This window comes from Telmatherina bonti, assembly GCF_933228915.1.
Source record: "Telmatherina bonti genome assembly, chromosome: 3".
Taxonomy (NCBI): Eukaryota; Metazoa; Chordata; class Actinopteri; order Atheriniformes; family Telmatherinidae; genus Telmatherina; species Telmatherina bonti.
In genome coordinates, this window is record NC_136621.1 from 40,259,465 (window position 1) to 40,286,789 (window position 27,325).

General features: G+C 49.1%; 1 protein-coding gene across 1 annotated transcript; it reads left to right on the plus strand.

Moving 5' to 3' along the window:
- Positions 1-10,624: 10,624 nt before the first annotated feature.
- LOC306774935 (E3 ubiquitin-protein ligase pellino homolog 1-like) lies at positions 10,625-23,528 on the plus strand (the record flags this gene model as incomplete). Its single annotated transcript, XM_079265127.1, has 6 exons — positions 10,625-10,743; positions 18,662-18,791; positions 18,997-19,098; positions 21,065-21,262; positions 22,613-22,801; positions 22,950-23,528. Exons 1-6 carry the CDS (start codon positions 10,658-10,660, stop codon positions 23,526-23,528), a joined length of 1,284 nt encoding a protein of 427 aa, XP_079121253.1. The 5' UTR covers positions 10,625-10,657.
- Between the last annotated feature and the right edge of the window lie 3,797 nt (positions 23,529-27,325).

Below are 27,325 nucleotides of genomic sequence, written 5' to 3' on the forward strand. Positions count from 1 at the left end.
GAGGAGGAAAATGATGACGGCGACCACCTGACCACTGCTCGGGGGGAGGAAGAGGAGGAGGAGGAGGAAGGTTTACACCATGCACATTCAGCAACGATTATCCACCAGACGGGAAACTCACCGGTCAGACGGGGGGGTCTGCTTTCCTTCATTCCTCATCCTGACGGCTAATTCAGTCGCGTTCCTGTAGGAATCACACACAACATCATCCTGAGGAAGATGTTACTCTTCATCATGTCTACAGAATCCAGCGCCACCGTTCACACGGCGAGCCGCACGTAAAGGTTCAGATGTAAAGTCGCTCATGAAGGAATGGGGAGGAAACAGAGGTTTTGGGTCTTATTACACCCATAAATCATCTTAATGTAGAATACATAACATCTATTAATCTCTTTATATTAACCCTTTTATTGTTTATTCATTTGGTGATATTCCACAATGAGCTGCTGGTTGTGGCTTAGAAACAACATAAACAGGATTTTACTCATTACATCTGCATCAAATACATATATATATATATATATATATATATATATATATATATATATATATATATATATATAAAAGTGGCTTTGGATAAAAGAATCTGCTAAATGACTGTAGAATATAATATAATAGAATAGAATAGAATAGAACAGAATATTCTGAAACGTAAAGAAATCTTTCAGCAGCAAATAGTTGTACACATAAAGTTTACTTTATTAAGTAAGTTTCTGTATCAGTTTAAGTATAGCAAGTATGTGTACCATGTAGTTAAAGTGTACTAAAAGGTATACTAACTTACTTCTTTGGACTATATTGGAACATTTTAAGCTCATTAAGCTTTCAGTTAGAACACTTCCTAGTACACTACTAGTACACGGTCCATAGGATACTTAAAATATACGCTACTTAAACTTGTACTTAAGAATACACTTCAGTAAAATACACTTCAAGTACATAGTTTCTGCAAAGAGATGCACTCTGCACCTGGATCAAATACTCTACTAATTATTCGTACTTTGTGGCAAAAAGGAGTAAAAAAGCACTAAAGTACAAGCTTTAGCACTAAACTACAGCCTAAATGTAAGCTGAAGTATTAATGTACTTAGTTTTTGCTTTGTACTTTTAAGTATAAACCAGGTGTACTTCCCTGTACTACTCTAAAGTATAAAGTACATCAAAAGTAAACTGTAGCGTGTACTACTCCGTGGTAGTACTACAGAATGAAGTGCTGTTTGATCAGTTCACAGGGGGCCTCCTCCGCAGCATTTCAGCAGGAATTGATCCGGGAAAATCAGCAGCTGACGTCACAGTTTGGCGCCAAGTTTGAACCGTCGGAAGCGGGAACCGTGGATATTTCCCGCGTGGAAAGTAGGATAAACTCACAGCACATGTTCTAACTTCACCTGGATTCAATCAGCCAGTGGGTCTGATATGATAACCATCATCATCATCATCATCATCATGTAGGGAGATGACGTCATATCGATAATAGATAAATATGTGATCAGAAAGCAGAACATGTGGCTTTAAGGAGGAAAATTCAGATCAACAGCGGATCACAAACTGTGGTTAAAATGGTTTTCATGAAAAGACTGAACTCACCTGAAGTTTGGAGACTTCTACCTGGTCCGCGAGCCGCGCGAGCCGCTTGAATGAATGAAAGGGTCCGCTCCTTTTCCTTCACAACGTAACTCCGGAAGAGGAGTACGGCGACTGGAGGCGGGGTTGTTGGAAGACTGTCTTCGCGGGAAGAGGCGTGAATCTTTCATGGCCAAAATGATCGTAAAATAATAAAAAGTTGATAATAAAACCATAATTTAGGGCATATTTCTTTCAGGTTGGAAGCTGCAAAGTCCAACAGCCTCCACTGGAGGGCAAACAAGGACAAGTCGGATCAGAAGACAGATTCCTGGCAAGAGAAGCCGGAAAGAATCAGAAAATCAACAGAAGTTGTTTTAGGAGTTATATTAATGTAAAGTTTTATCTGAACTGAGATAAAGATCATCATCAGGTTGGAACATGGACTTTATCTGATTGTTCCATGTGGATAAAAATGCTTCTCACTCCTATAAATGACCTTTAACATGAAAATAATGATGTTTGGAGATGATCCAAATGTTGTGTTTTATTCTCCTAAAATGTTTAAAAAAAAAAAAAAAGAATGAATGAAAGAAAAGTAGTTTGCTCAGAATAAACTCCCCTAAATAAAAAAAAAATACACACACATTTGGTATCATAAATCTCTTCATATGTGATATTTCTCCTCAGTTTCACTCTATGTGAAAATAACTGTAGAGGTTTGTTGTGAAATATGTTCAGTATCCTCCTTATCTATCAGAATTATCACAACTGGCTCATTTTCAGGAATCAACATTCAGTATAAAATCAATTATATTTTAAAACTGTTTATTAAAGAAAATTGAAAGCATATCTGTCAAGTGCCTCGTTTTGGCTGGAAACTCTTGTCAGGTGTTACGCCAAAATCTGTAACCCATCAGAATCTGTGGACACAAAGTCCCATGTGTACCGCAAGGAGACAGGAAGGTCATTTTCTTTTAATGAATTAATTTTTTATTAAATGAATTATTTAATTTGATCAATTCATTTTAATTAATTAATGGATTATTTAATTAATTAAAGGAAATTGAAATGAATATGAGTTCATCATCATGAAGTTACACGTTCTGATGGCCATCATAATAAAGATCACGTGATCCTCCTGGCTATATGAGGAGGGTCAGATGTTAAGTTAGAAGACTAATAAGTAACCATTTCTGGTAGCCATCAGATAGTGTGACTTTATAACAAACTCAGATTACATTTTTTTTCAAGACTTCACTGGTCTTCTGAGACGTTCATGCAGAGAAATGTACACGGGCGCTTTCTGTGGTCACCTATTGTGATGGGTAACAGATTTAGGTGTAACGTGTATTAGGACACGCCCCCTACGCTCGACGTACAGCATCGGGGGCGGGGCTTCTGTGTCCGATGTAAACGTAACATCACTAGTCAGGAAACCAGAACAGTTGACGAAGCGAAGCTCACGAATCTTTTCAAGATTAAAACTTTTTTGAATTTCCTGTAAAACTTCATGTTTTTCAGCTCCAAGACGACATCTTAAAAAATAACACGAACAGAAACAAAGATGTCTCCATGGAGATTAAACTGTTGACGTCGACCAGCAACTTTGGTGAGTTTATTGTTTCACGTTTAGAGTCTTTTTTCTGTTTTTCTGTCTCTCCTGCATCTGACTGAGGATTATCTCCAATTATGACTAAACAGGACAAACATTCATTAACTTAGTGTACTTTTACTTTTACTTTTTAAAATCTTTATTTGTAACAACAATGTTGTAAGCAAAACTAATGTTCAGTCCGAGCAATTCCAGAATAATTTAACCTTATAAACCGTAAATAAATCTCTATTTCCTCATATAAAAACACTAATAAGTGTCTAATATTAACCTCTGGAGGCTTGTTGCTTTTTATAAAGCACTATTTAATATGTTGTTTGTTGGTATCCAGGAAAAAAATGTACGCAACCAATCAGAAGCAGATCCTGTTGTTATTCATGTTTTCATGAGATTTTTAGTTTTTTTCTGGTGAGACTATTAGAAATACTAGTTGTAAGTTCAGTATTTTCCCAGTATAAATATCAATTTAACGTTTAAGTACTTATGTGATGTGTTGTCCCAAGCAGGACTCCATCCAGCGCTGGTCCAGTAGGACCCAGTAGAACCCAGTAGAGCCCAGTAGAGCCAGTGGAGCCCAGTAGTGCCCAGTGGAGCCCAGTAGGACCCAGAAGTGCCAAGTAGGACCCAGTAGAGCCAGTAGAGCCCAGTAGAACCCAGTGGAGCCCAGTAGAACCCAGTGGAGCCCGGTAGAGCCCAGCTGGCCTCCTTTGTTCCCACACAAACTGATTAGCATGCACCATCCTGACCCGGCATCTGGCCCTGCAGGCACTGCTTTTGTTCTTTATTTAAAACTTGGATCTTTGCCCTTTTTCTCCGACTGTATGCGTCCTCGCATCACATCTTTGTTAATCAGCCTAAACTCTGCAGAGCGTTTAGCAAAGTGTAGTCAGATGTGCACCCTCCTGCTCTGCATGTGAAATTTAACAAAAAGGACAAGAATTTTTTATTCTCACCAGAAAAAAACACAAAAAAGCAAAGAAAGTAAAACATTACAATAAAGACTGAACCACATGTGGACGTGGCGAATGGGGACGGTGTGTAGCCTCTGGAGGACGGTGTGTAGCCTCTGGAGGACGGTGTGTAACCTCTGGAGGACGGTGTGTAACCTCTGGAGGACGGTGTGTAGCCTCTGGAGGACGGTGTGTAACCTCTGGAGGACGGTGTGTAGCCTCTGGAGGACGGTGTGTAACCTCTGGAGGACGGTGTGTAGCCTCTGGAGGATGGTGTGTAGCCTCTGGAGGACGGTGTGTAACCTCTGGAGGACGGTGTGTAGCCTCTGGAGGACGGTGTGTAACCTCTGGAGGACGGTGTGTAGCCTCTGGAGGACGGTGTGTAGCCTCTGGAGGACGGTGTGTAGCCTCTGGAGGACGGTGTGTAACCTCTGGAGGATGGTGTGTAGCCTCTGGAGGACGGTGTGTAACCTCTGGAGGATGGTGTGTAGCCTCTGGAGGACGGTGTGTAGCCTCTGGAGGACGGTGTGTAGCCTCTGGAGGACGGTGTGTAACCTCTGGAGGACGGTGTGTAACCTCTGGAGGACGGTGTGTAGCCTCTGGAGGACGGTGTGTAACCTCTGGAGGACGGTGTGTAACCTCTGGAGGACGGTGTGTAGCCTCTGGAGGACGGTGTGTAACCTCTGGAGGACGGTGTGTAGCCTCTGGAGGACGGTGTGTAGCCTCTGGAGGACGGTGTGTAGCCTCTGGAGGACGGTGTGTAGCCTCTGGAGGACGGTGTGTAACCTCTGGAGGACGGTGTGGAGCCTCTGGAGGACGGTGTGGAGCCTCTGGAGGACGGTGTGTAACCTCTGGAGGACGGTGTGTAACCTCTGGAGGACGGTGTGTAACCTCTGGAGGACGGTGTGTAACCTCTGGAGGACGGTGTGGAGCCTCTGGAGGACGGTGTGGAGCCTCTGGAGGACGGTGTGTAACCTCTGGAGGACGGTGTGTAACCTCTGGAGGACGGTGTGTAACCTCTGGAGGACGGTGTGTAGCCTCTGGAGGACGGTGTGTAACCTCTGGAGGACGGTGTGTAGCCTCTGGAGGACGGTGTGTAACCTCTGGAGGACGGTGTGTAGCCTCTGGAGGACGGTGTGTAACCTCTGGAGGACGGTGTGTAACCTCTGGAGGACGGTGTGTAACCTCTGGAGGACGGTGTGTAGCCTCTGGAGGACGGTGTGTAACCTCTGGAGGACGGTGTGTAGCCTCTGGAGGACGGTGTGTAACCTCTGGAGGACGGTGTGTAGCCTCTGGAGGACGGTGTGTAACCTCTGGAGGACGGTGTGTAGCCTCTGGAGGACGGTGTGTAACCTCTGGAGGACGGTGTGTATCCTCTGGAGGACGGTGTGTAACCTCTGGAGGACGGTGTGGAGCCTCTGGAGGACGGTGTGTAGCCTCTGGAGGACGGTGTGTAGCCTCTGGAGGACGGTGTGTAGCCTCTGGAGGACGGTGTGTAGCCTCTGGAGGACGGTGTGGAGCCTCTGGAGGACGGTGTGTAGCCTCTGGAGGACGGTGTGTAACCTCTGGAGGACGGTGTGGAGCCTCTGGAGGACGGTGTGTAGCCTCTGGAGGACGGTGTGTAACCTCTGGAGGACGGTGTGTAACCTCTGGAGGACGGTGTGGAGCCTCTGGAGGACGGTGTGTAGCCTCTGGAGGACGGTGTGTAACCTCTGGAGGACGGTGTGTAGCCTCTGGAGGACGGTGTGGAGCCTCTGGAGGACGGTGTGTAGCCTCTGGAGGACGGTGTGTAACCTCTGGAGGACGGTGTGTAACCTCTGGAGGACGGTGTGTAACCTCTGGAGGACGGTGTGGAGCCTCTGGAGGACGGTGTGTAACCTCTGGAGGACGGTGTGTAACCTCTGGAGGACGGTGTGTAGCCTCTGGAGGACGGTGTGGAGCCTCTGGAGGACGGTGTGTAACCTCTGGAGGACGGTGTGTAGCCTCTGGAGGACGGTGTGTAACCTCTGGAGGACGGTGTGTAACCTCTGGAGGACGGTGTGTAGCCTCTGGAGGACGGTGTGTAACCTCTGGAGGACGGTGTGTAGCCTCTGGAGGACGGTGTGTAGCCTCTGGAGGACGGTGTGTAACCTCTGGAGGACGGTGTGTAGCCTCTGGAGGACGGTGTGTAGCCTCTGGAGGACGGTGTGGAGCCTCTGGAGGACGGTGTGTAGCCTCTGGAGGACGGTGTGTAGCCTCTGGAGGACGGTGTGTAACCTCTGGAGGACGGTGTGTAGCCTCTGGAGGACGGTGTGTAACCTCTGGAGGACGGTGTGTAACCTCTGGAGGACGGTGTGTAACCTCTGGAGGACGGTGTGTAGCCTCTGGAGGACGGTGTGTAGCCTCTGGAGGACGGTGTGTAGCCTCTGGAGGACGGTGTGTAGCCTCTGGAGGACGGTGTGTAACCTCTGGAGGACGGTGTGTAGCCTCTGGAGGACGGTGTGTAACCTCTGGAGGACGGTGTGTAACCTCTGGAGGACGGTGTGTAACCTCTGGAGGACGGTGTGTAACCTCTGGAGGACGGTGTGTAGCCTCTGGAGGACGGTGTGTAGCCTCTGGAGGACGGTGTGTAACCTCTGGAGGACGGTGTGTAGCCTCTGGAGGACGGTGTGTAACCTCTGGAGGACGGTGTGTAACCTCTGGAGGACGGTGTGTAACCTCTGGAGGACGGTGTGTAACCTCTGGAGGACGGTGTGTAACCTCTGGAGGACGGTGTGTAGCCTCTGGAGGACGGTGTGTAGCCTCTGGAGGACGGTGTGTAACCTCTGGAGGACGGTGTGTAACCTCTGGAGGACGGTGTGTAGCCTCTGGAGGACGGTGTGGAGCCTCTGGAGGACGGTGTGTAACCTCTGGAGGACGGTGTGTAGCCTCTGGAGGACGGTGTGTAACCTCTGGAGGACGGTGTGTAACCTCTGGAGGACGGTGTGTAACCTCTGGAGGACGGTGTGTAACCTCTGGAGGACGGTGTGTAACCTCTGGAGGACGGTGTGTAACCTCTGGAGGACGGTGTGTAGCCTCTGGAGGACGGTGTGTAACCTCTGGAGGACGGTGTGTAACCTCTGGAGGACGGTGTGTAACCTCTGGAGGACGGTGTGTAGCCTCTGGAGGACGGTGTGTAACCTCTGGAGGACGGTGTGTAGCCTCTGGAGGACGGTGTGTAGCCTCTGGAGGACGGTGTGTAACCTCTGGAGGACGGTGTGTAACCTCTGGAGGACGGTGTGTAACCTCTGGAGGACGGTGTGTAACCTCTGGAGGACGGTGTGTAGCCTCTGGAGGACGGTGTGTAGCCTCTGGAGGACGGTGTGTAACCTCTGGAGGACGGTGTGTAACCTCTGGAGGACGGTGTGTAACCTCTGGAGGACGGTGTGTAACCTCTGGAGGACGGTGTGTAGCCTCTGGAGGACGGTGTGTAGCCTCTGGAGGACGGTGTGTAACCTCTGGAGGACGGTGTGTAGCCTCTGGAGGACGGTGTGTAGCCTCTGGAGGACGGTGTGTAGCCTCTGGAGGACGGTGTGTAGCCTCTGGAGGACGGTGTGTAACCTCTGGAGGACGGTGTGTAGCCTCTGGAGGACGGTGTGTAGCCTCTGGAGGACGGTGTGTAGCCTCTGGAGGACGGTGTGTAACCTCTGGAGGACGGTGTGTAACCTCTGGAGGACGGTGTGTAGCCTCTGGAGGACGGTGTGTAGCCTCTGGAGGACGGTGTGTAGCCTCTGGAGGACGGTGTGTAACCTCTGGAGGACGGTGTGTAACCTCTGGAGGACGGTGTGGAGCCTCTGGAGGATGGTGTGTAACCTCTGGAGGACGGTGTCGAGCCTCTGGAGGACGGTGTGTAGCCTCTGGAGGACGGTGTGTAACCTCTGGAGGACGGTGTGTAACCTCTGGAGGACGGTGTGTAACCTCTGGAGGACGGTGTGTAACCTCTGGAGGACGGTGTGGAGCCTCTGGAGGATGGTGTGTAACCTCTGGAGGACGGTGTCGAGCCTCTGGAGGACGGTGTGTAGCCTCTGGAGGACGGTGTGTAGCCTCTGGAGGACGGTGTGTAACCTCTGGAGGACGGTGTGTAACCTCTGGAGGACGGTGTGTAGCCTCTGGAGGACGGTGTGTAACCTCTGGAGGACGGTGTCGAGCCTCTGGAGGACGGTGTCGAGCCTCTGGAGGACGGTGTGTAACCTCTGGAGGACGGTGTGTAACCTCTGGAGGACGGTGTGTAACCTCTGGAGGACGGTGTGTAGCCTCTGGAGGACGGTGTGTAGCCTCTGGAGGACGGTGTGTAACCTCTGGAGGACGGTGTGTAGCCTCTGGAGGACGGTGTGTAACCTCTGGAGGACGGTGTGTAACCTCTGGAGGACGGTGTGTAACCTCTGGAGGACGGTGTCGAGCCTCTGGAGGACGGTGTGTAACCTCTGGAGGACGGTGTGTAGCCTCTGGAGGACGGTGTCGAGCCTCTGGAGGACGGTGTGTAGCCTCTGGAGGACGGTGTGTAGCCTCTGGAGGACGGTGTGTAGCCTCTGGAGGACGGTGTGTAGCCTCTGGAGGACGGTGTGGAGCCTCTGGAGGACGGTGTGTAACCTCTGGAGGACGGTGTGTAGCCTCTGGAGGACGGTGTGTAGCCTCTGGAGGACGGTGTGTAACCTCTGGAGGACGGTGTGTAACCTCTGGAGGACGGTGTGTAACCTCTGGAGGACGGTGTGTAACCTCTGGAGGACGGTGTGTAACCTCTGGAGGACGGTGTGGAGCCTCTGGAGGACGGTGTGGAGCCTCTGGAGGACGGTGTGTAGCCTCTGGAGGACGGTGTGTAACCTCTGGAGGACGGTGTGTAGCCTCTGGAGGACGGTGTGTAACCTCTGGAGGACGGTGTGTAACCTCTGGAGGACGGTGTGTAACCTCTGGAGGACGGTGTGTAGCCTCTGGAGGACGGTGTGTAGCCTCTGGAGGACGGTGTGTAACCTCTGGAGGACGGTGTGTAGCCTCTGGAGGACGGTGTGTAACCTCTGGAGGACGGTGTGTAACCTCTGGAGGACGGTGTGTAACCTCTGGAGGACGGTGTGGAGCCTCTGGAGGACGGTGTGTAACCTCTGGAGGACGGTGTGTAACCTCTGGAGGACGGTGTGTAGCCTCTGGAGGACGGTGTGTAACCTCTGGAGGACGGTGTGTAACCTCTGGAGGACGGTGTGGAGCCTCTGGAGGACGGTGTGTAGCCTCTGGAGGACGGTGTGTAACCTCTGGAGGACGGTGTGTAGCCTCTGGAGGACGGTGTGTAGCCTCTGGAGGACGGTGTGTAACCTCTGGAGGACGGTGTGTAGCCTCTGGAGGACGGTGTGTAACCTCTGGAGGACGGTGTGGAGCCTCTGGAGGACGGTGTGGAGCCTCTGGAGGACGGTGTGGAGCCTCTGGAGGACGGTGTGGAGCCTCTGGAGGACGGTGTGGAGCCTCTGGAGGACGGTGTGGAGCCTCTGGAGGACGGTGTGGAGCCTCTGGAGGACGGTGTGGAGCCTCTGGAGGACGGTGTGGAGCCTCTGGAGGACGGTGTGGAGCCTCTTGGGCCGGCCGTCTACTCAGGTGATCGGGTTGGACTGGAAGACAAACTTCATTGTGCCGGGACGCTGACTCAGTGACAATTAAGGCATTCTGAATAAAAAAAACATGAATCCATCTAGGAAGAAACACCTTTTCATCGTCTAGCACCTTGGTGCTGCATGGTGACGACAATTTCTCTGGCACGCCGTCTGCTCGCGTCACTTCTCAGTCTTCTTCTTGCTTCCTGTCACCCAGTCTTAGAGAGATTTTTATCTGGAGTGCTTACAGGAAATCTGCAGTAAAAACCGGTTTGTGTTTGATCAGCTGTGTTGGTGCTCCTCTCAGACAAAGCAAAACATCCACAACGACATGCTGTTTCTGCAGGGAATGGTGGATGTTCAGGCCGTCCCACCAGCCTGCAGAACGAACCTTGGAGGATATGTTGTGTAACATCTGCTGCAGGATGAGACCAGAACACACCACCACCTCTCTGTTTGCAGCTGTCACTGGAGACTAACGTTCTGACGCGTTAAAAGTCTTTTCAGCCGTCAAAGTGGTGACTTTATGCTGACAGGCAGCTGAGTATGACGTAATGTCATCATCAGCCTCGTGACATCACAGTGCAGCGTCCACATGAATGCTTATCTTGTGTTATTCCCAAAGTGAGTCATCCTGCCGAGGACGCATGTGGCGCCTGTTGTACACCTAACAGCCCCGCTCAGTGTGCTGCCCTGAATTCCTACTTTGTTTTCCTCTGCGACTACAGAGATGCTGTGGGCGCGTTGTAGCACACAACGCTGCTGCGATGACGCTTCTGTGTGTTAGCATGAACGTACAAAGAAGAACTTTAAAAATTTAAATGCAACATTTCAGACATGATTTTTCATCAGAAATCCTCCTGGTTTGTCTGCAGGCGTCTGAACCGATGGAGATGCTCTGAAGCGGCGCTGTGGGAAAGCCGTCACACTTCCTGATGTTCTCGTTGGGTCCAGAGAACTTCTCCACCTCCCCAGCTCCCACCAAAGGACCGGTCAAGTATGGCGAGCTCATCGTGCTGGGGTAAGACGTCCGGCCAGAGCTCGGACTTCTGGCGGCGTCCACACACAGTCGTTGAAAATGTCTCCTTTATTTCTGGCAGTAAAAGAAGATTAAAGGCGCATGCGTCCATGTCAGACTTATTAATGAAGCACGTAGACGAAGCCCCTGAGCGTGCACGTGTCTGGGTGTGTGAGTCATTAGGACAGAAAGCCACGGCGTAAAACAAGAGAAGCAACATCTGACTGTTTCTCCGACCAGGACGAAGCAGAGAGCTGGTCTGGAGGAAACGTTGTCTTCGCGCTTCATGCGGTGGGAATATTGTCCTGTGGGGACCGATTCGCCCGTCTTCTGAAAGGCCTCGAGAGGCTGGCAATTCATCAATTCATCGCGATGCGACACGTATCGATTCACTTCCGATTCATTAATGTTCAATTACAAACAGGTTTCATAATAAAGAAGAGACGGAAACGCAGCTGCAAAGTGTGGCGGGAAGGAAACTTAATCAGACGGAAACTTAACGGAGACGGACCGGTCCGTTCCACAACGTGCCATTACGATATGCAGGCATTACCGTCACCGTTACAACTTCACAAAACCCAGATATCCCAATAAAAGCTGCTGGTGGAAACGCCTGCGTTTGGAAAAACCTCTCAGATATCGCTAAAAGAAAGTGGAACGTAATTTACACATCACCAGGCGTGACATGGGGTCATGTGACCAGGGCATTTCTGGTGAAGGCGGCACAGTGTGTGTGGTCGCTGATCGCAAACAGCAGCGGAATGCAGAGTTTTCCCAGCAAGTGGAAGGAAATGAGGGAGAAGAGCGCTACCTGGAATAAACCGCCATTTTTGTAAACTTTCGTCCCGCGGACCAGATTTTACAAAGTCCGTCGTGTGTTTTAAACGAGATTCAGCGGAAACCTGCAAACTGCAGGTTTAGGTTGTAGAAGTTTTATTTTGCGAGGAAGGAACAGAAACGCAGCTGGTGATGGTGAGGTAGCAGACGGGCTCTGGAGCAGGCTAGCCATTCATCGTTACCATGGTGATGTACTCGGGTGAATCACAGAGTTACGTCAACAAGAGGAAGTCCAACTTGGTTGCATAGAGCAACCACCAGGCCAGTGTCAGGAGTTTCTTTTTCCATATTTGTTCTTTTTTCACGTCTGCATGGAAACGTCATGTCTGCATGGAAACGTCACGTCTGCATGGAGACATCACGTCTGCATGGAGACGTCACGTCTGCATGGAGACGTCACGTCTGCATGGAGACGTCACGTCTGCATGGAGACGTCACATCTGCATGGAGACGTCACGTCTGCATGGAAACATCACGTCTGCATGGAGACGTCAAGTCTGCATGGAAACATCACGTCTGCATGGAGACATCACGTCTGCATGGAGACGTCACGTCTGCATGGAGACGTCACGTCTGCATGGAGACATCACGTCTGCATGGAAACGTCATGTCTGCATGGAAACGTCACGTCTGCATGGAGACGTCAAGTCTGCATGGAAACGTCACGTCTGCATGGAGACATCACGTCTGCATGGAGACGTCACGTCTGCATGGAGACATCACGTCTGCATGGAAATGTCACGTCTGCATGGAGACATCATGTCTGCATGGAAACGTCATGTCTGCATGGAAACGTCACGTCTGCATGGAGACATCACGTCTGCATGGAGACATCATGTCTGCATGGAAACGTCACGTCTGCATGGAGACATCACGTCTGCATGGAGACGTCACGTCTGCATGGAGACATCACGTCTGCATGGAAATGTCACGTCTGCATGGAGACATCATGTCTGCATGGAAACGTCATGTCTGCATGGAAACGTCACGTCTGCATGGAGACATCACGTCTGCATGGAGACATCATGTCTGCATGGAAACGTCACGTCTGCATGGAGACATCACGTCTGCATGGAAACGTCACGTCTGCATGGAGACATCATGTCTGCATGGAAATGTCACGTGTGCATGGAAACGTCACGTCTGCATGGAGACATCATGTCTGCATGGAAACGTCACGTCTGCATGGAGACATCATGTCTGCATGGAAATGTCACGTGTGCATGGAAACGTCACGTCTGCATGGAGACATCATGTCTGCATGGAAATGTCACGTCTCCAAGGAAACGTCACGTCTGCATGGAGACATCATGTCTGCATGGAAACGTCACGTCTGCATGGAGACATCACGTCTGCATGGAGACATCACGTCTGCATGGAAACGTCACGTCTGCATGGAGACATCATGTCTGCATGGAAATGTCACGTGTGCATGGAAACGTCACGTCTGCATGGAGACATCATGTCTGCATGGAAACGTCACGTCTGCATGGAGACATCATGTCTGCATGGAAACGTCACGTCTGCATGGAGACATCACGTCTGCATGGAAACGTCACGTCTGCATGGAGACATCATGTCTGCATGGAAATGTCACGTGTGCATGGAAACGTCACGTCTGCATGGAGACATCATGTCTGCATGGAAATGTCACGTCTCCATGGAAACGTCACGTCTGCATGGAGACATCATGTCTGCATGGAAATGTCACGTCTCCATGGAAACATCACGTCTGCTTGGAAATGTCACGTCTCCATGGAAACGTCATGCAGTTCTGTCCTGACAACAGCCCTGATGTTTAAGATGCTCATAAATGGGTTTGAAAAACAAACAAAGCAACAACAGGCGGACCAAATGTAGATAAAGTGACTTTGAGTTTTACGTTTCAGTCTTCTCTTCCGCTCCAGCCTCCGTAGTCCAGACGTTGCTTCTGTCTACGTTCCAGAAATTCATTTTAATTCTTCTGGATCACCTGAAATGACAGAATCAGCCGCCCAGACATTCTTTTCCTTCAAGTGTTCTGGAGACGGGATGCGTCTCCATGACTCTGGGGATTTTCCAGTATACATGCCTCCACCAGCTTAAAAGTCTTTGTCAGGTTTATCTTGTACGACTAACACGTCTCAGCATGTTAGTTTCACAGTAAAACCCTGCTGCTTATTCCCGCTGGAGACAGCATCAGAACTGGCGCTGCGTTGCCAGTTCTGATGCTGAGCGGCATGACTCGGCCTGAATCCAGCAGAACGTGTTGAGGAGGTCGACCAAAGAGAAGAAGGCAGCTGACTTCCTGACTGAAGGCCATTTGCTGCGGACGCCAGGTTGGAGGATGCAGCGAGACGTCAGGAGAAGCTGCAGCTGCTGTCTGCATGTGGCGTTAAACAGTCTGGGAGGCTCTGCAACTTGTTCTTACAGGTTTTATTTCAAAGAGCCATGTTGTTTGTAGAAGCAGAGGTTGAGTTATGTGTCACAGGGTAGAGTCAGGGGGGTCTGCGTTTGTCTGAGAAAGGAGGTGGACGTTTCTTTATCTAGAACACAGGAAGTCTGCATTATTCTGTAAAAGAATAGCTCGACTTGTAACTGAACATGTTTACTTGAGCCGTGGCGAGCGGTAGTCTGGCTCTGACCATAACCTACATCGTGGCGAGTGGTAGTCTGGCTTTGACCATAACCTACATCGTGGCGAGCGGTAGTCTGGCTTTGACCATAACCTACATCGTGGAGAGCGGTAGTCTGGCTTTGACCATAACCTACATCGTGGAGAGCGGTAGTCTGGCTCTGACCATAACCTACATCGTGGAGAGCGGTAGTCTGGCTTTGACCATAACCTACATCGTGGAGAGCGGTAGTCTGGCTTTGACCATAACCTACATCGTGGAGAGCGGTAGTCTGGCTCTGACCATAACCTACATCGTGGCGAGCGGTAGTCTGGCTCTGACCATAACCTACATTGTGGCGAGTGGTAGTCTGGCTCTGACCATAACCTACATTGTGGAGAGCGGTAGTCTGGCTCTGACCATAACCTACATCGTGGCGAGTGGTAGTCTGGCTCTGACCATAACCTACATCGTGGAGAGCGGTAGTCTGGCTCTGACCATAACCTACATCGTGGCGAGCGGTAGTCTGGCTCTGACCATAACCTACATCGTGGAGAGCGGTAGTCTGGCTCTGACCATAACCTACATCGTGGAGAGCGGTAGTCTGGCTCTGACCATAACCTACATTGTGGAGAGCGGTAGTCTGGCTCTGACCATAACCTACATCGTGGCGAGCGGTAGTCTGGCTCTGACCATAACCTACATCGTGGCGAGCGGTAGTCTGGCTCTGACCATAACCTACATTGTGGAGAGCGGTAGTCTGGCTCTGACCATAACCTACATCGTGGCGAGCGGTAGTCTGGCTCTGACCATAACCTACATCGTGGCGAGCGGTAGTCTGGCTCTGACCATAACCTACATCGTGGCGAGCGGTAGTCTGGCTCTGACCATAACCTACATCGTGGCGAGCGGTAGTCTGGCTCTGACCATAACCTACATCGTGGAGAGTGGTAGTCTGGCTCTGACCATAACCTACATCGTGGAGAGTGGTAGTCTGGCTCTGACCATAACCTACATCGTGGAGAGCGGTAGTCTGGCTCTGACCATAACCTACATCGTGGAGAGTGGTAGTCTGGCTCTGACCATAACCTACATCGTGGCGAGTGGTAGTCTGGCTCTGACCATAACCTACATCGTGGAGAGTGGTAGTCTGGCTCTGACCATAACCTACATCGTGGAGAGCGGTAGTCTGGCTCTGACCATAACCTACATCGTGGCGAGCGGTAGTCTGGCTCTGACCATAACCTACATCGTGGAGAGTGGTAGTCTGGCTCTGACCATAACCTACATCGTGGCGAGCGGTAGTCTGGCTCTGACCATAACCTACATTGTGGAGAGCGGTAGTCTGGCTCTGACCATAACCTACATCGTGGCGAGCGGTAGTCTGGCTCTGACCATAACCTACATCGTGGCAAGCGGTAGTCTGGCTCTGACCATAACCTACATCGTGGAGAGTGGTAGTCTGGCTCTGACCATAACCTACATCGTGGCGAGCGGTAGTCTGGCTCTGACCATAACCTACATTGTGGAGAGCGGTAGTCTGGCTCTGACCATAACCTACATCGTGGCGAGCGGTAGTCTGGCTCTGACCATAACCTACATAGTGGCGAGCGGTAGTCTGGCTCTGACCATAACCTACATCGTGGCGAGTGGTAGTCTGGCTCTGACCATAACCTACATCGTGGAGAGTGGTAGTCTGGCTCTGACCATAACCTACATCGTGGAGAGCGGTAGTCTGGCTCTGACCATAACCTACATCGTGGCGAGCGGTAGTCTGGCTCTGACCATAACCTACATCGTGGCAAGCGGTAGTCTGGCTCTGACCATAACCTACATCGTGGAGAGTGGTAGTCTGGCTCTGACCATAACCTACATCGTGGCGAGCGGTAGTCTGGCTCTGACCATAACCTACATTGTGGAGAGCGGTAGTCTGGCTCTGACCATAACCTACATCGTGGCGAGCGGTAGTCTGGCTCTGACCATAACCTACATAGTGGCGAGCGGTAGTCTGGCTCTGACCATAACCTACATCGTGGAGAGTGGTAGTCTGGCTCTGACCATAACCTACATCGTGGAGAGTGGTAGTCTGGCTCTGACCATAACCTACATCGTGGAGAGCGGTAGTCTGGCTCTGACCATAACCTACATCGTGGCGAGCGGTAGTCTGGCTCTGACCATAACCTACATCGTGGCGAGCGGTAGTCTGGCTCTGACCATAACCTATATTGTGGCGAGTGGTAGTCTGGCTCTGACCATAACCTACATCGTGGAGAGTGGTAGTCTGGCTCTGACCATAACCTACATCGTGGCAAGCGGTAGTCTGGCTCTGACCATAACCTACATCGTGGAGAGCGGTAGTCTGGCTCTGACCATAACCTACATCGTGGAGAGCGATAGTCTGGCTCTGACCATAACCTACATCGTGGCGAGCGGTAGTCTGGCTCTGACCATAACCTACATCGTGGAGAGCGATAGTCTGGCTCTGACCATAACCTACATCGTGGAGAGCGGTAGTCTGGCTCTGACCATAACCTACATTGTGGCGAGCGATAGTCTGGCTCTGACCATAACCTACATCGTGGCGAGCGGTAGTCTGGCTCTGACCATAACCTACATCGTGGAGAGCGGTAGTCTGACTCTGACCATAACCTACATCGTGGCGAGCGGTAGTCTGGCTCTGACCATAACCTACATCGTGGCGAGCGATAGTCTGGCTCTGACCATAACCTACATCGTGGCGAGTGGTAGTCTGGCTCTGACCATAACCTACATCGTGGAGAGCGGTAGTCTGGCTCTGACCATAACCTACATCGTGGAGAGCGGTAGTCTGGCTCTGACCATAACCTACATCGTGGCGAGTGGTAGTCTGGCTCTGACCATAACCTACATCGTGGCGAGCGGTAGTCTGGCTCTGACCATAACCTACATCGTGGCGAGCGATAGTCTGGCTCTGACCATAACCTACATCGTGGCGAGTGGTAGTCTGGCTCTGACCATAACCTACATCGTGGAGAGCGGTAGTCTGGCTCTGACCATAACCTACATTGTGGAGAGCGGTAGTCTGGCTCTGACCATAACCTACATCGTGGCGAGCGGTAGTCTGGCTCTGACCATAACCTACATCGTGGAGAGCGGTAGTCTGGCTCTGACCATAACCTACATTGTGGAGAGCGGTAGTCTGGCTCTGACCATAACCTACATCGTGGAGAGTGGTAGTCTGGCTCTGACCATAACCTACATCGTGGCGAGTGGTAGTCTGGCTCTGACCATAACCCACATCGTGGCGAGCGGTAGTCTGGCTCTGACCATAACCTACATCGTGGAGAGCGGTAGTCTGGCTCTGACCATAACCTACATCGTGGCGAGCGGTAGTCTGGCTCTGACCATAACCTACATTGTGGAGAGCGGTAGTCTGGCTCTGACCATAACCTACATCGTGGCGAGCGGTAGTCTGGCTCTGACCATAACCTACATTGTGGAGAGCGGTAGTCTGGCTCTGACCATAACCTACATCGTGGCGAGCGATAGTCTGGCTCTGACCATAACCTACATTGTGGAGAGCGGTAGTCTGGCTCTGACCATAACCTACATCGTGGCGAGCGATAGTCTGGCTCTCGCGATAACCTGCATCTAAAACGGGTCTGTTAATAACAATCAGCCTGTAGGACCGTCCTTTGAGCCTGCTGTTGGGTCTAATGTTTGCCTGAGGGGTTGGATGAGAGTGTTTTATATGTTTTACCAACGTGAGTGTCTGTGAAAACGTGAGTGTGTGTGTCAGACTTTGGGTAAATGATATATTTTTGTCTGTAAAGGAGTGTTTTTAACCTGGTTTTAGTTTTGCTTTTTACTCTGTAAAAGCTCTTTGTGCTACTTTTGGATGAAAAGTGCTAGAAATAGAAATAAACTTTGATGGTTGGTTTCAGCTCTGGATGAAAACGCAGCGCCCCCTGGTGTCCGGCAGACATGGTTTTTTTGTTGTTTTTTTTGGGGTTTTTTTTGTCTTGTCCAGCATTTAGGCAAGCAGAATGATGGTCTGGATGCTGTGTTCGCTGAGCAAATTTTCTCTGCCAAGGGAAGCTTTATAGATATAATGATCCCCTTGACTTTCTGAATTTTTATTTTATTTCTACATTTATTTTGTATTATTGTTTGAATTGTAAAGTTTGTAGAGAGTCCGGCAGACATGTTGAAGTCGTACTCGGATAGCTGAGATCGATCAATAAATAAAGAACCACATACAGACCTGTAGACTCTGATCACATGATCTTAGAAACCTGCAGACCCTGATCACATAATCTCAGGTCCCTGTAATCATGTGACTGAACATCCCAGTCCGTTGTAGTTCCAATCCTGCATTCCTGACTTTGGCATAAATTACAGAAAGTGTGTGTACATCAGTGTGAAAGTGTGTTTGTGTTGAAGCGTCCGGATTCTCTGTGTTCTCATCAGAAATCTGGATAACACCATATCCTGATGTTGTGTGTGTTCAGGTGCAACGGCTCTCTGCCGAGCGGGGAAAAAGGGAGGCGGAACAGTCGCTTTGCTCTGTGCCGCAGGAACAAGGCCAACGGTGTGAAACCCAGCACGGTCCACACGTCCTGCACGCCGCAGGCCGCCAAGGTACGCGGCGCCGTTGAGTCCCCGTGATGCTGTACGTCTGCCGGTCTGGTTGTGTGAGGCAGACTTAATGATCTCGTACAATGTCTTCATGTTTTACCGACTCTTCTCCTGTCATGTTCTACTGAGACGTAAAGTGACTTTTGGTTCTGGCTGCATGATTGATGAGAACTTGCCATGATTGAGCTTTTTATCTTGTTTTTTAAAGGCTGTCAGCAACAAGGAACAACACAGTATATCATACACTCTCTCTCAGGCGCAGACGGTAGTGGTGGAGTACACACACGACAGCAACACGGACATGTTTCAGGTTCGTAGCATCCCGCTGCCCTCATTTCTGTCAATCTTTCTTTATTTTACACTTTTTGAAGCCAAAGACAAATCAAAGTTCTTCACAGAACATGTAGCAACCCAACAGCATCATGGGAAATAAACATAAAAGTAAAAAGAAGTGAAACTGATCACAAGAACGAGCCGCAGCGAACGGTGAGATGCTGTTTTAGGAACCAGTGATCAGCTGGGCTGCATCCTGTTTCCTCCCAACCCAGAACCGTGACAGCTGACCAGATCCATGTCCACTTCAGCATCGACAGCTGTCGCTTGAGACCTTCTGGTCTTAAGCCACGTGACACGCCCCCAGTAGCCCTGCCCTGTAGCCCCGCCCACTTTAAAAGGAGAAAATTCAGTCATCCAGGTCTTGATGTCTGTAAGACATCTTTGTAATCTAAAAAGCTGATTGGTTTCATCTGGCTTCATGGAAAGGTAGATCTGAGTGTCATCCGCATAGCAATGAAAATTTATACCATGCTGCCTGATGATATTTCCTAAGGGAAGCATGTATAATGGGAAAAGTGTTGGTCCAAGTACAGAACCCTGAGGAACTCCATGACTTACCCTGGTGTGTGAGGAAGACTCATCATTTACATTTACAAACTGAAATCTATCAGATAAATATGACTGGAACCAGTCTAATGTGGTCCCTTTAATCCCAATAACATGTTCCAGCTACTGTAGCAGAATCTTGTGATCAATAGTGTCGAATGCAGAACTGAGATCTAAAAGAATGACAGAAGTCCTTTATCTGAGGCCATGAGAAGATCATTAGACTTTCACCAGTGCTGTCTCTGTGCTATGATGAGCTCTAAATACTGACTGGAACTCTTCAGATTGTTTCTGCTCAGATAGGAACATAGTTGGGTTGAAACTGTTTTCTCAATAATTTTAGACAAGAATGGGAGATTAGATATTGGTCTATAATTAGCTAAAACTCCTGGATCCATAGTTGGTTTTTTAAGCAATTAAACCACCGGGCCCGCTTCTTCTGACTGGTTCTCTTCTTCTTTAGAGGAGCAACATTATTGAGTGTTATACGCATTAAAGCCGTCATTCTAGCCACACATTCATCGACCTGTGTTGGAGTAAAGCTCGGATGTGTGTTTCATGTCAAGTTAATTCATGGTGTTGGAGGAAATACTGCTGAAATAGACTTCTTAAATTTGTTACCAACACTATCTGACAAACATCAACTGTAATGAATTTTCTTCTCAGCCCTTGTGTAGTCATGTAAAGTAAACTCAAAAGTTATTAAAAAATGATCAGACAGAACAGGGTTATGAGGAAAAACTGTTAGTTGATCACTTTTGATGCCACATGTCAGAAGAAGATCCAGAGTGTGATGATGAGAACGAGTCGGTCTGTGGACATTTTGGGAAAATCCAATTGAACTTAATATAGAGTTAAAGGCAATGGTTAAACTGTCATGTTCATCATCAAGATGAATGTTAAAATCACCCAGAACAATAACTTTATCAGTATTCAGCACTAAGTCTGATAAGAGGTCTGAGAAGTCAGGAACTGTGAGGAAGATCCAGGTGGACGGTAGACTACTACTAGGAGAAGTGGCTGGTGGAAGGGTTTCTGATAACAGACTTGATCTAAAAAGGTCTCATTCAGAGTTTCATCAGCCGAACAGTTCTGCAACTGATCACGTTCCTGTATCTTTTACAGCATAAATGCAAATAATGTTTGTACAAATTTGTGCAAACTATCTTCAGATTTTCTCTTGAAACGTTCCTCCCTCCCTTCTAACGTGTATGTCTCGACACTGAGGCATATTTCTGTTCTGCCTTATTTTTATTTATTCAAACAGGATTTGTCGGAGAATTCCCTGCAAGTTGTTCCAGTCATTAAACGTGTTCCTCGCGTCCCGTTACGCACCTACTGGAGGAAAACCAGCTTGGCCGGGCTTCCTAACGTCTTCGTCTCCCTGTCCATAGATTGGCCGTTCCACAGAGAGTCCCATTGACTTTGTGGTCACGGACACCGTACCCGGCGGACAGAGCCTCGCAGACAGTCAGGCGGTTCAGAGCACCATCTCCCGCTTTGCCTGCCGCATCATCTGCCAGAGAAACCCGCCGTACTCTGCACGGATCTACGCCGCAGGCTTCGACTCCTCCAAGAACATCTTCCTCGGGGTAGGACGGGCTCATTTCTGACGCTGCAGGTAGAAGTGGAGCAAACAGGCGCTGACTCAGAGCATCTTCACACACCAGAGCTACTTTCCTCCCTCCCAGATCAGCTGCTGGCTTCTAGTGGCAGGAATGTGCTTTTCTGTTAGAGAGAACATTTCCATGTCCTGCTGTGTTCCAGGCATAGACCGTATAAGAAAGATGGACGGAGCTTTCGGCGGTTAAAAGTGACGCCAATGTGGAAGTGCATAAAACTGCAGTTCCCCCTTCATCCACTAGGGGCTGCAAAACAGAGCAAATCCCCATACCCCACTCATAGGTGTGGTCACAGACACCGTACCTGGTGGACATTTTCTGAACCGCTTAATCCAATTCCGGGTCGCGGGGAAGCTGGAGCCTATCCCAGGTGGCTTTGGGCGACAGGCAGGGTACACCCTGACAGCTCGCCAGTCCATTGCAGGGCCACACAGAGATGAACAACCACACACTCCTAGGGGCAATTTAGAGCAACCAATTAACCTAACATGCATGTCTTTGGATGGTGGGAAGATGCTGTGTCCTTCAGTGCTAACCACTGTGCCACCGTGCAGCCCTCAAATCCCCATAGACTCCCATGTTAAAAAGACCAACTTCACAGCAGGAATAAACATGTTTACAGTAGAAATAAACACGTTTACAGTAGAAATAAACATGTTTACAGCCTGCTACAAAAATCCATGTTAGGTTTAATAGGTCAGGTTTACCTTCATGACAACTGTGGGGGAAGTGAATTTTTTTCTAACTCGCCCGTTTAAAAGTAATTTAATCTCGAAGTTCGGCATATTTAGGGGCGTGTCCTTTTGATTGACAGGTACCCGATCTCCCGCTTCAAGTCAGAAGAACGTAGAACAACCGCGGTTTTTAGACGGTTAACAACGTAGCTTTAGCCCGCTTACCTCCGTTAGCTGGTTAGCTCTTAGCTAAAGAGTGCTCAGAGTTTGCTCGATGTCAATCATCCACCATGACGCTCACAGCCCCCCTCTCAGCTCCACCTCTTTGCCCATATTTGTATTTTCCGGGTGAGACGACGCGCATGCCCCTGCCAAGATGGTGATGGTAGGAACCGCCCACCGAGCTTCAATTCAGCTCTTCAGAAACCTACGGGTGACGTCACAGAAGCTCCGCCCATCTTTTATGTACAGTCATTGGTTCCAGGTGAAGTTCCTCCGGCGCAGTAACACATATGTTGCTTCAGACACGTCTGAGCAGGGGGCAACATGCAGGCCTGTAGTTGGAAAACAGGAGGCAGAAAAGTCAGCAGGAGATTAAATGTGATGCAACGTGGAGATGCTGAGAATAAATCCCATTTCCTCCCAGGAGAAGGCGGCCAAGTGGAGGACACGGGACGGTCAGATGGACGGACTCACCACGAACGGCGTTCTGGTGGTGCATCCTCGCCAAGGCTTTAGCCAGGACTCCAAGCCTGGCCTCTGGAGGGAAATCTCCGTCTGCGGGAGAGTCTTCACACTGCGGGAGACCAGGTCGGCCGTGCAGAGAGGCAAGATGGTGGGTGACCCCCAGTGGCAGAACTTGCTTTGCATCGCCGTTGCTTTGCGTAGCGGTGGTCGGCCGGAAGCGGCTCCACTTCCTTCTGCAGTCAGGAACGTCTGATGAACATCTTTTGTCCCAGTTGTAACCAGCTGCTGTGTTGCAGGTGGAGTGTGAGTCCAACGAGCTGGTGGACGGTTCCCTCATAGACCTGTGTGGCACCACTCTGTTGTGGCGGACGGCAGAAGGGCTGGGACGCACCCCCACCGCCAAACACCTGGAGGCCATGCGGCAGGAGCTGAACGCCGGGCGGCCTCAGTGCCCCGTGGGATTGAACACGCTGGCTTTCCCCAGTCTGCAGCGAAAAGACGTCCTGGACGAGAAGCAGCCGTGGGCATACCTGCGCTGCGGCCATGTGCACGGCTACCACAGCTGGGGGGGCCGTCGTGACCCTGAGGTCGACGCAGAGCATCTGGAGAGGGAGTGCCCCATGTGCCGCGCCAAGGGCCCCTACGTGCCGCTGTGGCTGGGCTGCGAGCCGGGCTTCTACGTGGACGCCGAGCCCCCCACCCACGCATTCGTCCCCTGTGGACACATCTGCTCGGAGAAGACGATGGCGTACTGGAGTCAGATCCCTCTACCGCACGGCACGCACGCTTTCCACGCCGCCTGCCCGTTCTGCATCCAGCCGCTGAGCGGCGAGACCGGCTGCGTCCGGCTCATCTTCCAAAGCCCGCTGGACTAGCAGGCGGCGAGACCGGCGGCGTCCGGCTCGTCTTCCAAAGCCCGCTGGACTAGCAGGCGGCGAGACCGGCGGCGTCCGGCTCGTCTTCCAAAGCCCGCTGGACTAGCAGGCGGCGAGACCCTTCACTTGAAGCATTAAAGAGGAGAAATGTGGATTTCATGTCTTCCTTCACAGCTGATTTAACGATTTATTCTCGGTTTTTACGTGACTCAGGCGTGTCTGCAAAACAAAACTCTTTATGGGAATGATTGATTTTCAATAAACTGTTTTATTTATTCTGCGTTTAATACGAGTAACACTGCCCAGCGTCTCCGCTGATATGATCCTGTAAAACGTGGGTTTCCAGGCGGACCAAAGAGAACTGGGGGTGCATCGGTCCTGGTGGTGTTCGGTGGGAAATCTATGATAACTGTGGGAAATGTTTCAAACTGCTGTCCTGTGGAAAAAAACATCTGGAGTAAATATTTCTTTACTGTTTCTAACTGAAGGGATTCGTGCTACAGACCCTTAAAACCAGCAATAAACACAACTAAATAACTGCTGCTCATCTAAAACACTGTCTCAGTGATGATAAGAAGCTTTTTCCACCGCCAAGGCCTTAAATCTGATAAATTTAATTTAATCTGAAATTTTATTTTCCTCATGTTGTCCTGATGAAGCTGAACCTTGGAGCCTTACTTCCATTTCTGTCCATTTTCTTTAAAAGTCTGATGAGTTTTCTTTGTTTGGAGTAGAAGAAGCTGCAGGTGGGACTCAAACCGCCTGCTCCTCATTTCCCAGCCTTTCTGTCGCGTTCTTTCTTCTGCAGCCTTCATGCTGTAAACAACAAAACACACTGTTGTTGTTTGTTGCTGGTTCTGTTTGTTTCTGTGTAGAAATGTGAATAAAATCTTAGTTTTTCCCCCGAATTGCTTAAAATTAAGCTAAACTTATCTCATTCATTCATTCATTCATTCATTTTCTAAACTGCTTAATCCAATTCAGGGTCGCGGGGAAGCTGGAGCCTATCCCAGCTGGCTTTGGGCAACAGGCAGGGTACACCCTGGACAGCTCGCCAGTCCATCGCAGGGACACACAGAGAGACACAGAGAGTGACCAATTAACCTAACATGCATGTCTTTGGATGGTGGGAGGAAGCCGGAGCGCTGACTCAGAGCATCTTCACACACCAGAGCTTATCTCAACAATGAGAAAATCAAATGATTTATATTTAGATTATGAGGAAATCATGGAAGGTGATAAAACTGTTTCTGTGTTCATGCAGCTTTGAATAATTTATCAGAGTGAATCATCACGTTGCTGGTCGGCCATTATGCCTGCAGGAGAAATCCTAGGGGTGAGGAAATCAAATCGAAAATCGGGATTTTTTGCTTCACAATTTTAAAATCAATTTTTTTTTGTTCAAAAAAGTTGATTTTCTTTTCCCCAAATAAATATAATGAATCCACTAGAAAAAAAATTTTTAAAATTGTTTTTATTGATCTTTTTACCTGTCCTCTTGGGCATTATAGCAGCGGAATGATGATCTGGCTACGATGTTGTTTTTACCTCAATGAAATCAAGAAAAATGATGTGCAAAAAGAAGTTTTATACATTTTTTCTTTTGTTTTTAATCCACAAACATCAGCAATATCAAAGAATTGTGAGAATCGCAATTTAAATCAAATCGGCACCCAAAAAATTCGGAATCGATTTGGGACAAAAGAATATCGTCATCGCCCAAATAAATCCTCTGTAAACATTTAGTTTTCCTCAGAATTTCAGGTTTCTTTTCTGTTTTTGTCTCATGTGCTGCGAGATACAAGAGGTACTGAAAAAATTAAAGTCAGCTTTTATTTGTAGCAGCTAAAATTTTTTAAAATAATTTATTTATTAAATAAATATAAATCTTGTGAAACGAGGGTGTATTTATGCACCTTTCAGTAAAACAGTATGCATCATAAATGCAAATGTTACATTGTTATAAGATCAATACTTTAGTTTCACTTTCTCTCCTTTATGCCCCAACAGACCCACACGGGGGAGCAGAGCCCCTTCAGCATGGCAGAGATTATTTCCAGTAAATAAATGTGGAAAAAGCACAATTTTAGTCATTATGTTGGACATTAGTCAAGTAGTTTGATTCATTTTCATTGTGCAACTGGTCATTTGTCACCCCATCCAACTAAAACAGTAAAAATGAATGCTAATAAATTTATCTATTTAATTAAAGTTATTTCAATATTGAAATTCTAAAATTTGAAATATATATTAAATATATTTGAATGGGGCTGCACGGTGGCGCAGTGGTTAGCACTGTGGCCTCACAGCAAGAAGGTCACTGGTTCGATCCTTGGCTGGTTTGGTCAGTGGCCTTTCTGTGTGGAGTTTGCATGTTCTCCCCGTGTATGCGTGGGTTCTCTCCGGGTACTCCAGCTTCCTCCCACCATCCAAAGACATGCATGATAGGTTAATTGGTCACTCTAAAATTGCCCCTAGGAATGAGTGTGAGCGTGAGTGGTTGTTCATCTCTCTGTGTGTGGCCCTGCAATGGACTGGCGAGCTGTCCAGGGTGTACCCTGCCTGTCGCCCAAAGCTGGCTGGGATAGGCTCCAGCTTCCCCACAACCCTGAATTGGAATAAGCGGTTCAGAAAATGAATGAATGAATGATATATTTGAATGAAATAATTACTCTTGTGCTAAATGGTAAAATTCCATGCGAGTTTAATCACTGTTCTGCTGTTTCTCTTAGCATATACATTTTATCCAAATTATGCCCGGGGTTTAAAATCCATAAGATCTTCCATAAGAAGATCAAGAAAAACACTGTCTTGAAAACAAACTAATAAAAATATATTCTGTAATGATTGATGATGAATGTAATGATTCAGCTGATTGTAAATAACAAAGAAAAGTTGTGTTGTTATTGGCAAAACTGACCCTTTTGATCACTAATGATATAATTTATAAAATATGAATAATATAAATTTATTTTCAAATCTTAATCACCCATCCATCCATCTTCTGCCGCTTATCCGGGGTTGCGGGGGCAGCAGCCTAAGCAGGGAAGCCCAGACTTCCCTCTCCCCAGCCACATTTGCCAACTCTGCGGGGGGGATCCCGAGGCGTTCCCAGGCCAGCCGAGAGATATAATCCCTCCAGCGTGTCCTGGGTCTTCCCCGGGGTCTCCTCCCAGAGGGACGTGCCTGGAACACCTCACCAGGGAGGTCCGGGAGGCATCCTGACCAGATGCCCGAGCCACCTCAACTGGTTCCTCTCGATGCGGAGGAGCAGCGGCTCTACTCTGATCTCCTCCCGGATGACCGAGCTCCTCACCCTATCTCTAAGGGAGAGCCCGGCCACCCTGCAGAGGAAACTCATTTCAGCCGCCTGTATCCGAGATCTGGTTCTTTCGGTCACGACCCACAGCACATGACCATAGGTGAGGGTAGGAACGTAGATCGACTGGTAAATCGAGAGCTTCACCTTCTGGCTCAGTTCCTTCTTCACCACGACAGACCGGCGCAGAGCCCGCATTACTGCAGACGCCGCACCGATCCATCTGTCGATCTCGCGCTCCATCCTTCCCTCACTCGTGAACAAGACCCGAGATATTTAAACTCCTCCACTTGAGGCAGGACCTGATTCTGTCATATAATTTTTAAATAATGTATGAGAGTAAAATGTAAAAACTATTGTTAAAATGATGCATGAGATTTACGCAGTGACAGCCGTGACCGGCAGGTGGCGGAAGCGAGCCTTGAGACTGAAACCACGCAGAGGAAGACGTCGATCTCGCCCCTCCCCTTGCAGTGCA